The 15,362-nt window shown below is 28.6% G+C and overlaps 1 protein-coding gene across 3 annotated transcripts in view; it reads left to right on the forward strand.

Moving 5' to 3' along the window:
* LOC129962105 (iroquois-class homeodomain protein IRX-6-like) overlaps positions 1–15,362 on the forward strand; it is a 45,944-nt gene that overhangs the window by 14,060 nt on the left and 16,522 nt on the right. The window contains exons 1-4 of one of the 3 annotated variants that reach the window (XM_056075831.1): positions 4,092–4,127; positions 10,378–10,629; positions 11,694–11,797; positions 12,828–13,165. In XM_056075831.1, coding sequence (XP_055931806.1) covers positions 10,384–10,629; positions 11,694–11,797; positions 12,828–13,165 — 688 coding nt within the window. In that variant the 5' untranslated portion in view covers positions 4,092–4,127; positions 10,378–10,383. Of the gene's footprint in view, positions 1–4,091; positions 4,128–5,522; positions 5,660–10,377; positions 10,630–11,693; positions 11,798–12,827; positions 13,166–15,362 lie in introns of those variants that run through there. The other 2 variants (XM_056075829.1, XM_056075830.1) reach the window with 2 other exon arrangements.

Below are 15,362 nucleotides of genomic sequence, written 5' to 3' on the forward strand. Positions count from 1 at the left end.
TTTTGACTCTCGTTGTTGTCCATTAATATTTTTAAACACCTTGTGTTGCTGTAAAAAAAGAGTCCCTATGTGTAGTTTCATAATTGTCCAGAATTCATATAAGACTCAGTTTATTGTAATAAAGTGTAATTAAGAAATGCATTTCATTTCTAATAGCAGATTTTCAGATCCGTAACTGTAATTTTGCGTTATTTCACTGATTGTTTTTCCACTAATATTATCGCAAATTAGGATACATTTTGGGAATCGGAACGAGTTATGTGATAATCAATTTCTGAACTTTTCATCTTTTTTTAGACAAAAATTCATTTGAATATACATGTGCTTACTTTTATATAATGTTGTTGATTTTTTGTTTTATATATTTTTAAAAACTATTTTTCAGTAATATGTATTTCGAATAAAGCTAAATTTTTAGTATAAACCATAAAAGTTTAAGATAAAATTGAAGTGTAATCATAAACTAACATATGTTTCAATTTATGCGAATTTTTTTTGTGCGAATAAAAACAAATCATTTATTTTTTCTTGTGATTTCTATTATTACCAATAAATTGCCTTACAAAATGAATGTAAATTATAAATATGTCCATGGCAACATTGAGGTACTATCATAGTAATAGTCATAACGTCATAGTCATAGTCTGAACATAGTCTGGTGTTATGACATAGTCATAGTAATTTTTAGATAAATGTGGGTGTGGAAGAATTACTTTCTAGTATTCAATTTGATTTCATATTGATAAATAATTTAATAAAAGTAGGGGGAAATTATTCGTAAGATTGATTAATATCTGTTGTAATTTTTCTCAGATAATTTATTAATCAGAAAGAACAAAGTTAAAAAATTATATAGTATGTACATCACTGCTTTAGCTTTGGTACAGTTTTGAATAAAGAAAGTGAATAACTCATCATTTCATTTCGATTAGTAATTACAACTATGTCCTTAATATTATAAACATTTGTTTAAAACTAGAAGTGCACATTATAATGAGCTTTCAAATGAATACAATAACTCTAAGTTATCTTTGCATCTTATTAAACAAACATTCATTCGTTTGTTCATGTCTTTAGAAAAAACCTTTGGGGATTTCCATTTCAATTGAGGCATTAGCTGGAACAACACTTCTCTGCCTTATGGGTTTTCCCTTCAAATGACATGCAAAATCATTCGAAATACATTTACCCTGCGCCAGACAAGACAATTGTATTTGCCAACTAACACAAACATCATTAGAGAAATCTTTAAATAAGAGTTTTAAAATTCATACAGCAAAGTTCCTTTCAGAACATCCTACAATAGTTTGTTTTATATCCAATTAATTTTTGTTAAGTATTGGGCATCATACAAGAAACTTATGCATCCATAAAGCTCCACAAAAGAACAGTTGTAGAAAAGAGCGCGGCACGTATTTATTAATTGCTTTCAATGTATCACTAGAAACTCAGATTACATACCCTTTCATTAAATTACTGAAAGGGTTCAAACAATGTAAGCCCAACAACTCGTGTGTTGGAAACAACATTCCTGGTTATACGTCGATGGTCATAAATCAGTGAACAGAAAAATCCACAGAAAACATCTGCGAAAATCTTCCAGTCCAGTCATTGTGGAGGCAGCAGTGATATATACAGCGTGACCGATCATAATTAATGAACATACCCGGTCATTAATGAGAGTGGCTTGTTAGATGGCCAATGAAAAGGCTTTTTAACTCGCCAACAAGCATCCCTGGGTTGTGGCCATCGCGCAAAAGCCATTGTTTTGGAAAAGACGATACAGTCGAAGAAGCAAGCAAACAAGCCTGCATCAAGAAAGGAATCTAACAACAGACCGACCGAAAATAACACAATAAATAAATCCATTCATCTTTTAAACTACGCAAATAGGTTCTGAAACAGAAGCAATCACGAACACGACATGGGTTTTAATTTATTATTTTTATTTAGTTTTTGTTTTACCTTCCAGGATTTTGCGTACCCGAATCATGTATCTTCCACGGTTGAACGTTCTGTAGATCAGAAATCGATTGCAGAGACATTTCGAAACGAAGCGTTTAGTTCTTTATTTTTCTGACTTTTTATCGGAATTTCGCCTTGTTTTTCGGAGTTCTGCTTCCCGCACACCTTTACCTCCAGAAAAGTGGCACAAAATTCTCTAGCCACATGTTACAAAGGATTAGCGCATCTTTATGTTGTAAAGTCCCGCAGAGCCCCTATTAATGGGAGATTTAGATGTCGTTATTCTTTTACTTTTTTCCTCTCAAAAAAAAAGAAGCAAATATGTAACTGGCGAGATAGCGATCTTAACTCCCCTGCTTAGTGTTTTTGAAACAATGAAACGCAATTGGAGTTTAAAGCGTACAAGATTTTTTTCCCCCTTCTGGAATGTAATTGATGAGTGATTTTTGGATTAACTGACTGATAAAGTGAGTTTTTATCATTATATGACACACGCTACTTTCCTTCTGATTTGCAACGCTAGAAAAAACCTCATGTAGCGTGCTGCGTCCTGCTTAATCCAAGAACCATTAATTATCATTAAGTTAAAAGAAATCTGCTTAAAATGTCAAACAAAAAGTCTCATATGAAGATGACATTTTTCTGTGCACTGAACTTTAAAAAAAATGGGGGAATGGTGGAATGAAACAGCAGTCGAGCAATAAGAATTTGAAAATTAATATCAGAAATTCTATAACAATGTATCCATCTGTGCAAATTATTTCCATACAAAACAATTTTAACATATCAATTGCAAAAATAGTAAATTCAATAAAAACAATTTTTTAATAAGTTTAATTTATTTAGGTTGAATTTTGTATATTAATTACTTTAACTTTTATATATAATTTACTATTCGTTATTATAATTATTAAAGAATTTTAAAATTTATTTTTCTTAAATTTACTACAGATAGAGGCATTCGAATGAAATCAAAATTTAAGTTACTTAATCAATTAAGTGTTAATTATGAAAACTTTAAAATAGTGCACTATCATTGAAGTAAAATAGGGCCATTTTGCATTGAATTAATGAATTTTGAAGACTATCACATGAAGTAGTTCCAATAAGTTGATATAAGAAATAACAATGTCATAGTCTTTTATTTTGTGTATATCTATTAACTAAGCACTAAAAATAAAAAGTTACGCTTAGGAATCAACATTTAATATATAGCTTATAATTGTATTTCTATTTAATATCTCAAATTTATCTGTACTTCTGTTTAATATATTTATGAGGCATTGACTCATTCATTTCTTTCAGAATTTTGGAAACACATTTTTATAATATTTTATCAGATCTGAATTTTCTTACTTGAATTATAAAAATGAGTTTATGGAATGAATGATCTTATTTGAATTAAAAATGAAGAAACTGTTAAAAAATTCTAATATAATTTTATTAAAAATATTTTTAGCGTAATTTTTAAATTTTGAACTTAAAATACTGTAGCTTAAGACATTTTTTACGGTGTAATAATTCCTTAAAAATAAATGTTAAGCAGTCAAGTTTTGCACTTTGAAATCCAATCCAAAAGCTGTATCATAAAATATTTAAAAATAGAAAAAGAATAATGCATTTTGCAAGAAACAAGAGGGTTATATTCATACATATTTTAAATGATGGAAATATTATGCTACTTTATATGCATGGAAGGTCTTATGGTTGCTTAACATGCATAAGTATTACTTAAACATGAACGGAATATGAGTTTTTACCATTTTTTTTTTTTTTCGCTTATGATCAAATGCACGATATAAATAAAAAGCTAGTTTTGAAAATAATGCTCATAATTCAGCGAACAGTAATTTTTCTGTCAAATTAGATACTGAATAATTAATGCAATAAGCTACAATCCCCCAAAAAGGGCAACAAAATGTTATTAACTTTTGGAGTTTTTTTATCAATTAAAATTATCACGTTGTTTAAAAATGTAAAATGACTAAAAGAAATATTTTTAAAGCTGAATTTATAACTGAAATGAAAAAAATAATAATAATGCTTTTATTAGTAAATAAAATTGTATTAATTTTTATTATTTTCGATAATACTGCTTATCATATATGAAAAAGAAGGGAAATCAAAACTCATGCTAGTAACGTATTGAAGCTGTAAATTATGTAAGTATTTGGCGATACGAACTCTAAACAAACCTAAACTAAGTTATATATTACTGAAAATGTAATAGTTTTTATGAATTATTTAGTCATTATGGCCAGTGTCTACTTTCAATTACTTTAACCGATATGCTCTTTTTCCCCCCTCCTTTCTTTTGCATGAATCAGCATTGATTAAGATTAATCAAATGTAATTATCATGATAACTAAATATTTCTTTAACCCTTTAACTTCTTATTATTTATTATTGCTATTCGTTCAATTACTTTCTATTATGAGGTTTTACTCGACACTTGAATAAATTAAGAATCCATAGAATATTTCTGATACCCTCAGATTATGTATAATTTTTGCATCGAATTCATCTTCACGTTTTTTTTAAATTTCAACTTATAAGTTTGAGAAGCGATATTTCGATGCTTGTTTGACTCATGAGCGTAATGATTCAGAGTTAGAGAAGTATTTCACTAAGTCTTTTTTGCTATCAAGTGATTGATATATTTGCTACCAAAAATATCATTCCTTAATATATAAAACCCCCTTAAAATAAATAAATTCATAGCAAGCTATGTTTTCTTTTTTTAAAAATGAAGTATTATACCCGGAAGATAGACTGAACATATCCGAGAAATGAAGTCTTCAAAACTACGGCTTGAATAAACCAAGTAGCTGACTATGTCTTTACACTGATAGGCGCAATATTATGTGATAGCTAATTTGTCTTTCAGATGACCACTTCATTCCTGCTTGATATCTCTTAATAGTGTGAAATTCATACATTCGTCCATTGTTTATAATTTTGTTTTTTTATACTCAATGAAAAAAAAAATCATTTTATCAAATCGAGATTAAAATGTTGTAAGCAAACCGCATACCGTCAAACAGTGAACAGATAATGCGAAAAAGTAAAAATAAGACGAGCGAAGAAACGAACAAGAACAGGGAAAAAAAAGTATAAATTTATTATCAGATCAATTGGAAAAATGACCATGCCCTAATACATGACGCGATTTCTAATTAACACGTTTTATAATAATCATCGTAATCGCGCAACTGCGATCGGAAACTTCGCGATTGATTCATAGCATGCTTCAAATTTTTTTTTAGATCTTTCTCACAATTTGATTTATTTCAATCTTTTCTTGAGAATACTTTTTTTTTTCACTTCTCGATACCCTAAAGGTCTACAGGTTCTACCCCTCCTTCACCCTTCCTTTAAAGACTAACACTATTTTTCGCAGTTAATTCGGTGCTGCTTAGTTTTATTTATATTTTCAGTCCTACAAATAAATCACTCACAACTTTTTTTTTCTTGTTACAGCACTTTTTAACTTTTTTTTCCCCCTTCTCCCGCTGACTGCTTTATCTTGGTCGTGTAGTAATTCTTTTCTGAAACAAGTTTATAGATGAAGCGTTTGTAACTTAATAAGGCGATAGAAGTTTCACCCCCTAACCCGAGATGTAATAACAGCAAAAAATAAAGAATGGACTCGTCTTGTACAACCAAATTGCCGAGGATACTTATTCAAACTGAGGTAAGCGTAAACGGAGGCGAAAATTGTTTAATACGAGCTGTGAGGTGTGGTTGGCTTTTCGTAGCCCCAACTGAAGGTCTGCGCAGTAATTTTCGATTTGCACGGGTTCGTCTCAATTTTCCAAAAGAGAAAATTAAGAAGTTATTACATTGTTATTAGCTGGAAGGAGGTGAAGCAAGAAATTTGGATCCATTATTTTTGTTGCATCGGCATGCTTCTACTACACGTTGCCCTTTCGACATTGGGTGCGGAACAAAAAAGAAGTGTATATTATGTGTACAGAACATTAGTTATCTATTTAAATGAAGTACAGACATATATTTAATAAAGATCTCGAATTCCAATGATGAGATTTTGTTTCAAGCAATTTTACATGACGAAATACAATGGCTAATGTGATGGATTTGAAATTATAGTTTGATTTGCTACATACATATATGTTGCGTTTTTTTCATGTTTTTCTGAACTATTTTTCGAAAATTAATTCTTTGAGATTTCCCCTCCCTCCTATGGCAGAATAAAAGCAAACTGGTGTTTATTGTGATTATATAAATACTGTATTTATTTTATGAAAAGTCCTTTTTTTATACTTAATGTATTTAATAATTCAATTTCAAATATCAATTAAATTATTGTGTATATATTACAGATTATTTTATCTATATAAAGTTTATATTATATATAATATCATTGAGAATGTTACCGACTATTCCAAGTTTCCATTTTTAAAAAAAACTAGTTGTTTTCGATTTAATGATGTTTTAATCAAATAAAATAAAGTGTAGAGGAGTTTTTAACCAGTTAAATATTTTTTTTTTTCATATTTAGTTGGATGGCATCTGTTTTCAAAATGCATTTCATTTCAATTAAAAATTCATAAAACGCTTAAAATGCCAAAAAGTTCGCATATTCTTTACATCAAATTATAATGACTACGAGTGTTAATTTTTAACATCAAATGGAAATTAAATAATGCAAAACCTGTGAAAAAATCATTTAAATAAAAAAATATATCTTGCTATATAAAATGATACTTTTAAAATTAAATGTTGCTGTTTAAATTATTTAATATCTCGGTCAAAACATACCCCCCCCCCCAAACATACAAAAATACTTTTGACCAATCTTTGTATAAAAGCAATGAATGCAGTTCATGTGTAACTTTAAATATTTTAAAAGTTCCAATTCCTTCCAAATACAACAATAATAATCCATAAATACGAAATATTTAATGATATAGAATGAATATGTAAGTTCTTTCTTTTAATGAAATAAACTTGATATTTCTGATATTATTATTTTTAACATAATTAATGTAAGCTGTACAAGTATTGAGATTTAGAGCTTCCTAATTAGTAGCTTTCTATATTCAGATTTACATTCAAACAGGTATGTTAACTTTCGCTTAAATGCTTTATCGTAGCTTATTGGCTTTACGAAATTCAACAATCGTCGACAAGATTATCCGACTTCAATGCCAAACAAAGGAACAAAATGGTAAGACCCCATTCATCACTCCCATTATGATGCAAAATTAAATTCAACTAAGTCCACAGGTCACGGAAACCTTACAAATGTTATATCGATTTTGTCTTAAATATTTCATTGGAAGTTTTTCAATAAGAACCTCACTCTTCCAGACATTCTCCCCCCCCCCTGCTGAGCTCAACTAAGTAAGATATTTTCTTTAAGCGTGTAAAAGCACCTGCTTCTAGAAAAGTAGTTATTAGCACCACATTTATAAGAGGAAGTAATAAATCTATAGTTCTCTTTGCTGCTTTTCAAAAGACCTAGAGGTTAAAAGCGATTGTGGTACTTGCAAATTTGCAACAGCACGCAAGTGCAGTTGACATCCGCTGTCATCAAGAATTCTAGATATTTAATACAACCGCTTTTTTTATTATTCGTGGGTTTGAAAAATTGTGGGTATAAATTATATAACTCTCATACTTTGTGTTAAAATATACGTACAAGCATATCACGTTGTTATATATTATGAAGTACATTCAATATGATGCATTTGCTTTGAAGATAATCATACATAAGAGGTACGAGCGAATTACGCCAATCATATGATTTGTGATTGGCATAATTCGCGTTTCTAAATATTTTAACTCTTTCTTTACCTTAGATTTTAATGTATACATTTTTATCATTATAAGTTTACAATTTTAAATTTTGGTATTTAAAACAAATTATATTCATATTTAATTTGTCAAGTAAAACAAATTATTCAGTTTTCATTGTATTAGAATATTATTTAAAGTATTTTAACAATGATTAATGGTGATATACTGATTTGATTTCCTTCTAGCATTAAAACTATTTATACTGATGAATTTCTAATTTACTCTTGCTATTTTTAAAAAATATAATTTGAGAAAGTTTTTGTGCCACATTATTATATTCTAAATCGAAAGTTTTCTTGCTTTATTTAAGTTTTTTTTTTCTCTGCACTATTTTTATTTTTAATGGAAATTTAATTAAAGTTTTACATTTAGGTGAAATATGCTTTTTTTCCTTAGAAAATCATTGATCACATGATTTATGTTTAGAACAGGAACACAACTATAAAGTGAAATAACTTTTGGTAATAAAAATCTTCTAAGCATTAAAATTTCATTATTAGTATGTTAAATTTAATTATGATACAGGTTTAGTAGTAACTGAATATTTACTAATTCATCTAAATTAAATGAATTATAACAATTAAATTTACAATAAAATTCTTCTGAAGACCAAGACTTTAAGAATTATAACAGAAATTTAATAACTTGACTGTGTTATATATCGTTTAGTATGTTAAATATCGGTTCAGTATATTAAATATCATTGAAGAAAATGTGACAGTTTAAAAATTATCAATTTGTTTATAAGAAATATATATTACAGTCAATGTAATTAATTTATTATTAATAATAGTCGTAGCTAACTCTATAACAACCGGTAATTATCAATAATAAGCGTCAATGTGATAATCATTAAAAGTGATTAATCGACTTATTATTAATAATAATCATTTAATCATATTAGCCGTAACATATATATTATTTAAATATTTTCTTTCGGGTATCAAGGATGCTGTTTTACCAGATATATTATTTCCGATATTTTGAAATGATAAGCAAATTTTTTTAAGAAACAGATCGAAATTTATTCTTGTGCTTTTAAAATTAGTTTGACCAATTTACATTCAATTTTGTTTATATATTCCATACCAAATCTATTGATTTTCGTTTCATTCGGTACTATTGAACTTAAATGATGCAATATTTTGTTGTTATTGCTGTTAGACAATATGTAATTGCAAACTAATTTTAGAAAATAAATTTTGCAATTAGAAAATAAAACCTTGAAAATATTAATCATATAATTGTCACAGTGTGTTAGACATATTTTTCAAAAAAAAAAAAAAAAAAAGTGAATAAAATAATATCAGATTACATAAAAGCATACTTTCAACAGCTACGGAAATTAGGTGAAAACTACAGAATTACGGATATATAGTGAAAAAATTACGGAAAACTATAAAAAAAATGACGAAAATACCCTCTCGCCGAATCTCACTCTCAGCAATGTTGATAACTAGTGCATTTTTTTTTTTTTTTTGCATTGTTTAAAAAAAAAGAATCTTGTTATAGCATGAATACAAAAACACTGAAGTCACTTCTGATTACAAAAATGAATATGGGAATTTGTTATAGTGCTAAACTGAGCAATGATGACTTAAGAAAAGTCAAAGTGCTTGCCATTTAATCTCTTAAATGCTCTTCCCGAGTGCCATACGTGCATCGATTTATCGAATTTTGGTAGTTGTAAGCAAAAAATAAACCATTCATAACGATTATAATTCAATATTAAAATTACTTCGAATACATAGATAAGTCAAGTATTCAAAGGATTTCCATTTGAATCAAAACAAGAAAATATTCCCAAAATGGAAGGTGTCATCTTATTAGATAGTAAAGAAAATAAAAGTTAAGTGGTTAAATGAAATAAGCGTAAATGTCTGACAAATAATGTTAATTTATTTGATTAACAAAATCATATTGTATGATTTTTTTAAAGAAATATTTCATTTATATATTTAGTCAGTAATAAATGTCTGTAAATTTTAAAAATTTCGAGTAATGTTTTAAGTAATTAAAATTCTTAGAAAATACCTATTCTTCAATAATTTATGGATATTCGTTGTATGTAATATATTTGTAAGAAGTACTACATGCTGGGGATGACGTGATAACCATTATTGGAGGGTTTGTAATAGTTACTCAGTCAATTAAATTTTTCAATTGTTCATGATTTCAATTATTATTCAAATTTTAAATTATTATTCAATCCAGTTATTGATCTCAAATTTGCTTGAAGATTATATTAATAATATTTTATATATTAATATATTTAATAATATTTTCTTTACTAAAAGCCTTTTTTTCCCCCTCAAATAATCATGCTAAAATTAATCTTGCTTAATGGATATCAACCATGAACATATCAGTCATTTTATACTGCTTATAATTTTTTTTTTAATTTCATTATAGTGAAATCAGAGATCTGAATGATTCTGATCTACGAAATACGAAACAGAATATTATCATCAGAAAGCTTTATCACAAATAATAAATCTGATATCTTTTTTATTCATAAGCACCATGCGTGGTAGCAATATTTAATATCAATCGATACGACCTGAATCAACTGAATATTTCGTTTTCCAGATTCTAATGACAGGACAGCACCCTAGCATTCCATATCCGACCTCAAACACTATGCCCCCGGATACATTGGTGAGTCAGGCCCACCCCGGGTCGAGCATTTGCTCCCTGCCGTACGACGGACGCCTTCTGGGAACAGCATACCCGAGACTAACGGAGCTGTACGGCGGGGCGAGCTACCCCGATCACGTCGCCGCTACCTATATGGGTGGGCTCGGCCCTAGTCACCCGGCCATGCTTTACTCAGCACCTTTGGTAAGTTGACATTTATTGTAATTATTGTTTTATGTGTTAAATATATGATTTATATAGCTTTCTTAAACCCCTTTATTGTTATTATTTATTCCCAGATTTTGTGGCACATTTTCGTTCTGTCGTCATTTAAGAATTTTTTGTCTGATTATCATGACATTATTTTGAATTAAAAAAGATAATATTGATTCATTTCTAATGATACTGTTTATTTTATTGATTTTAAAGAAAAGTTGTTTGTTAAAATGTAATCTATGACAATCGGGTCTTTATAACGAATTCATTGGTCAATTTCAGATGGATTTACATAATGGAATGCTTCAGTTGATAATTTTGATTTAAGCCTTTATTTATAATTATGTGATGCAAATATATAACTTATAATAGATAAAAAAACACTTTTTTTTTGATGAAATGTCTTCAAATTTTGAAATTGTATATTGTGGTTTACAATTCATATCCAGTATTTATTTTTTTTAAACAAACCACAGGTTATATGTTTGATGTTTTATGAGGTTCAAATGATTGATAAATTTTTAAACAACTTTATTGTAAATTATTGTGACAGAAAATAATCTGAATTTTAATTATTATATTAGTTCTCTATTTAACAAAATATAATGTATATACTAATTATATGTTTATTGCAGTGGTTTCAAATATTGGCTTCCCAACAGCGGATTTGGTTAAATTACTTTTTTAGGAACAAAAAGGAAAGCCTTTTCAGGAACTATCGTTTCAATGTCGTTCACCTTACATCCGATATGGGGAAGGATATCTAATTATATTCTAATCAAAATGAATTTCAATGCAATAGATAATTAAATGTTATAATTAGATTATATATATATATATAATATAAATTAGAAAACATGTAAGCTGTTAAGTTATAATTTATTACAACTAATGAATTTAATGAATACATATTATTCAACATGTCTGTATTTATTTATTTCAGTTTGTTTTAAATACTTCAGTTGATTCAAATCCAATTGTAACATTTAAAAGATATTTTAAAAATTGATGGAAATCTAGTTTTATATCACATTTTCTCTTGTATTTGACAGGCTTCACCTTACGACATTAAAGACCCCAGAGCAGCATGGCCTCCTCTTCCTCAAGCTGCTGGATATGATCCAATATTAGCAGCCTATTCCCCTTATGGTGACAGGTAAATAATAACAAAAGCCGATAACTTTATTCTTTAAAGAGGCTTAATGTCATGCATGTACATAAAATAAATATATTAATGCCTTTTCTCGTTCAAAGTTCATTTATGAGATTAAGATAAATTCTTTAAATTTTATTTCACGAAGACATCAAAAATTCTAGTATTTAAAAGTTATTTTTATCGCTAAACATCTTCCGAGAGTTCACAAGTCTTCTGAATCATGTGATTAATGCTTGTCATGGTGATCCTGGTTAGATCTCATAGCAAATTTGCTTCACGGACTTTATAAAAAAGAAATTTAACGTCTGAATAGTGGAGTTAAAAATTATTTTTGTTAGTTTTAGGACATTAATGATTTTAAACACATTTACCAGTAAAAACTTTGATAAAAAGTGAAATCATTATTAATGTGTGGTAAAACTAAACAAAATAATATTGTAGGTCTCTGGTCTTTCAATTTTATCAAAATTTTAAGCAATCATTTCCAAGAAAACATTCGTAAATAAAATATTCAACATTTGTTATGAGGGTAATTTTAATCGAACCTCTAAATTATCGTCAATTAATGATTTACTTTTAATCTCCAATTTCTGGAGAGGTTGTCAAAACTTTTAACCCACTGCATATTTTATGATTTTTTTAATTCCAGCCTGTTTTCTATTGTAACCCACGATTTTCGCGTGATAATATGCTTATTTTTTTTAATATGATTTGATTTATATTGTATTATCAGGTAGCGTATTATAACAGTTCGTTTCGTTTATAATATATTTGAACTTGCTTACACACATTGAATCTAAATAGCGAGTTTATCAAAATTAGCTACCAAAGGGTTAAAAGTTAAAAGCCGTCGGCAATATAAAAAAAATTAAATAATCTTTAAACTAATCGAATTAAGATTACTAAACGAAATAGTATACTAAATAACTGAAAAATATGATTACCAATACTTTATAGATTACAAATAACATTTAATTTCTATGAATTGTTTCTGACATTTATTTGAAAACTCAACTCTTTTACTCTGCAGGTTCGATCCTGTTGACAGCGAAGCCAGACGCCGCAACGCTACTCGAGAAACCACGAGTACCCTCAAAGCGTGGCTAAACGAGCACCGCAAAAATCCTTATCCAACAAAGGGCGAGAAGATCATGCTGGCTATCATCACCAAAATGACCCTCACCCAAGTATCCACGTGGTTCGCCAATGCACGGAGGCGATTAAAGAAGGAAAATAAAATGACCTGGGAGCCCAGAAACAAAACGGGTGATGACATGGAAGATGTGTCAGCCGATGAAGATGATGAGAAGGAAGAACAAAATGGGGATGATCCTAAGAGTGATGCCAGTGACTTCAATGAGAATCAAAGTAAGTTATTAAAATTATCTATTCCCTTTATTAATAATTTTTTTTTCTTTCTATGCAAAGATGCTGTCTTTTTCCCGTCGTTCTCACTTGGTTTCTTTTACTTCCCCCCCCCCTTTATTGCTGGCTAAATTTCGTTCATTTTATAAATGCAAAGGATATAAGAATAAGATTCGTATTTTCTCCTGATTCTTTGAAATCCAAATTCAATCTGACTGATCATTTATTACTTTATCATTCAGGAGACCTTAGAGATACACAAACATTATTAGAATTTTGAAAAGTTGTTGACGAAAATTTTAAAATTTAACTTGCATTATATTTTCCAAAATATAACATATAAGGATATCTTTTAATAAGTCCTTCCAGTTTTATTAAAATAACAGCTTTCGCATTACAAAAAATTAAACATGTTATTTTAATTTTCAATTTTTTAATTTATTTTTTCCTCCTAATTTTAAAGCTTCTTAAAACTGCTGTCTCTGCTTATAAACTTAAGGTATGTGACAAAGTTCGGGATGGATTTTTTGAAAAACGTTCGAAAATAGTTATATTTTTTAATATTTGCGTATAAAAGATTACAAGACATCCACGAAACCAAAATACACCAAGTAAGCGGCAAAAGTTTTTAAAAATTGGAAAAAGAGCTTTGTTTGGTTAAGAAGATGATTAAATCAAAAGCCTTCTAGTCTAGAGTTTTATCAAATTATTTGCTTGAAATTTTGCAGAGAACTTAACAAATATATTGTCTAGTTCCTAAACTAAAAATCCATTCTTTAATTATTGGGGTTCAACAGATAAGTAACACGGAATTTTCATTTTTTCTAAATGAATATATTATTTATTTTCTAACTCCGAAACTGCAGATCAGATTGAGATATTATTATACTAAATTGGGTCAAAAATATACATTAGATTTTAATTTATGATGTTTTTCGTAAGAAAATTCTACAAAAGATTAGAATTTTAGAAAACTGCATCTAAAGATGCAAAATAGCATTAAAACAGTATGTAAATACAAATATAAAAATCAATGTAACAAATATAAAAATCAATGTAAAAAATAGACATAGAAGCAAAATTCTATTGTTTTTATAATGAAACTTATTCAATCAGTAAGAATATTAAATAGAAAAATTTTATAAAATCGGAGAAAATCGACTTTTCAACGTAGCCACATACCTTAAAAGCCATATTAGTTTAATAATAGGATTTAATTTCATGACTGGAAAAACAATTTTTAATTAAGACGTGTGTTAGAATTACACCAACATTGATAGGAAAAACTAATTTTCTCATAAACGTTTGCAGTTCAGCTTGTACACAATTTTCACGAGAAAGATTGTTGTCAAGCTTTAAACTGAAATAATAGTTTAAAATAAGCATATAATCATTTCATTCAAATCTTCTGAAAATTAGCAATTTGATTTAGCCAAATATTAACTTAACTGCTATGAAATAATGAAATTTTTTTTAGAAGATTTGCATTTGGAAGTTCCATGCATTTTTCTGCATAATAACTGGGTGTTATTCCCACGTATGTCTTCTAACAACTAAACTTGCATTTTTCTATTCTGTGAAATAATATAACCGTCAAAAAGAAATAAAGTTAGCACTGCTCATTTGGTTACATTTCATTAAACATGAATCGACGCAATTAATTTCGTTTTTTATTAATCCAGAAAACTCTGTTGTCTCAACGATAACTTTTATTAATTGAAATGCCTATTATTGCTGAACAGCCCCTCTAGTCTGTACAGGCGATTAACCTATTATACAGTAGCTGTGAATTCCAAACACAGGATCATCTACCCATGTGTATGAGCCGTATCTAAATACAGAGTGTATGATTGATCGATACAAAACGAATGGACAGAAACAAACGGATAATCCCGATCTCGTGTTTGTGGTTCCAGTTTTCACTTAGCATGCAATTGGAGACTTGAGACTTGCTTGTGAGCGCGACAAACATGCAAACTTGTGTTCCAAGATGATAATTTAGAGTCCATTGTTTCTTTGTGCTTCCCATTCATGTACTCCATTCTATCCTGAAGTGAATCTGTTGGAAATGAAACACAATAAACTACACAGATAATATGGTGGATGTGGGGGGGGGGAGCAGTAGAAAACAAACAATCAGATCCAGGTTCGATCAGATTAAGAAGCAGCTTCTGTTTCTTTCTGAAAGGCACACCAAACC

This window comes from Argiope bruennichi, chromosome 2, assembly GCF_947563725.1.
Source record: "Argiope bruennichi chromosome 2, qqArgBrue1.1, whole genome shotgun sequence".
In the NCBI taxonomy this organism is placed as follows: Eukaryota; Metazoa; Arthropoda; class Arachnida; order Araneae; family Araneidae; genus Argiope; species Argiope bruennichi.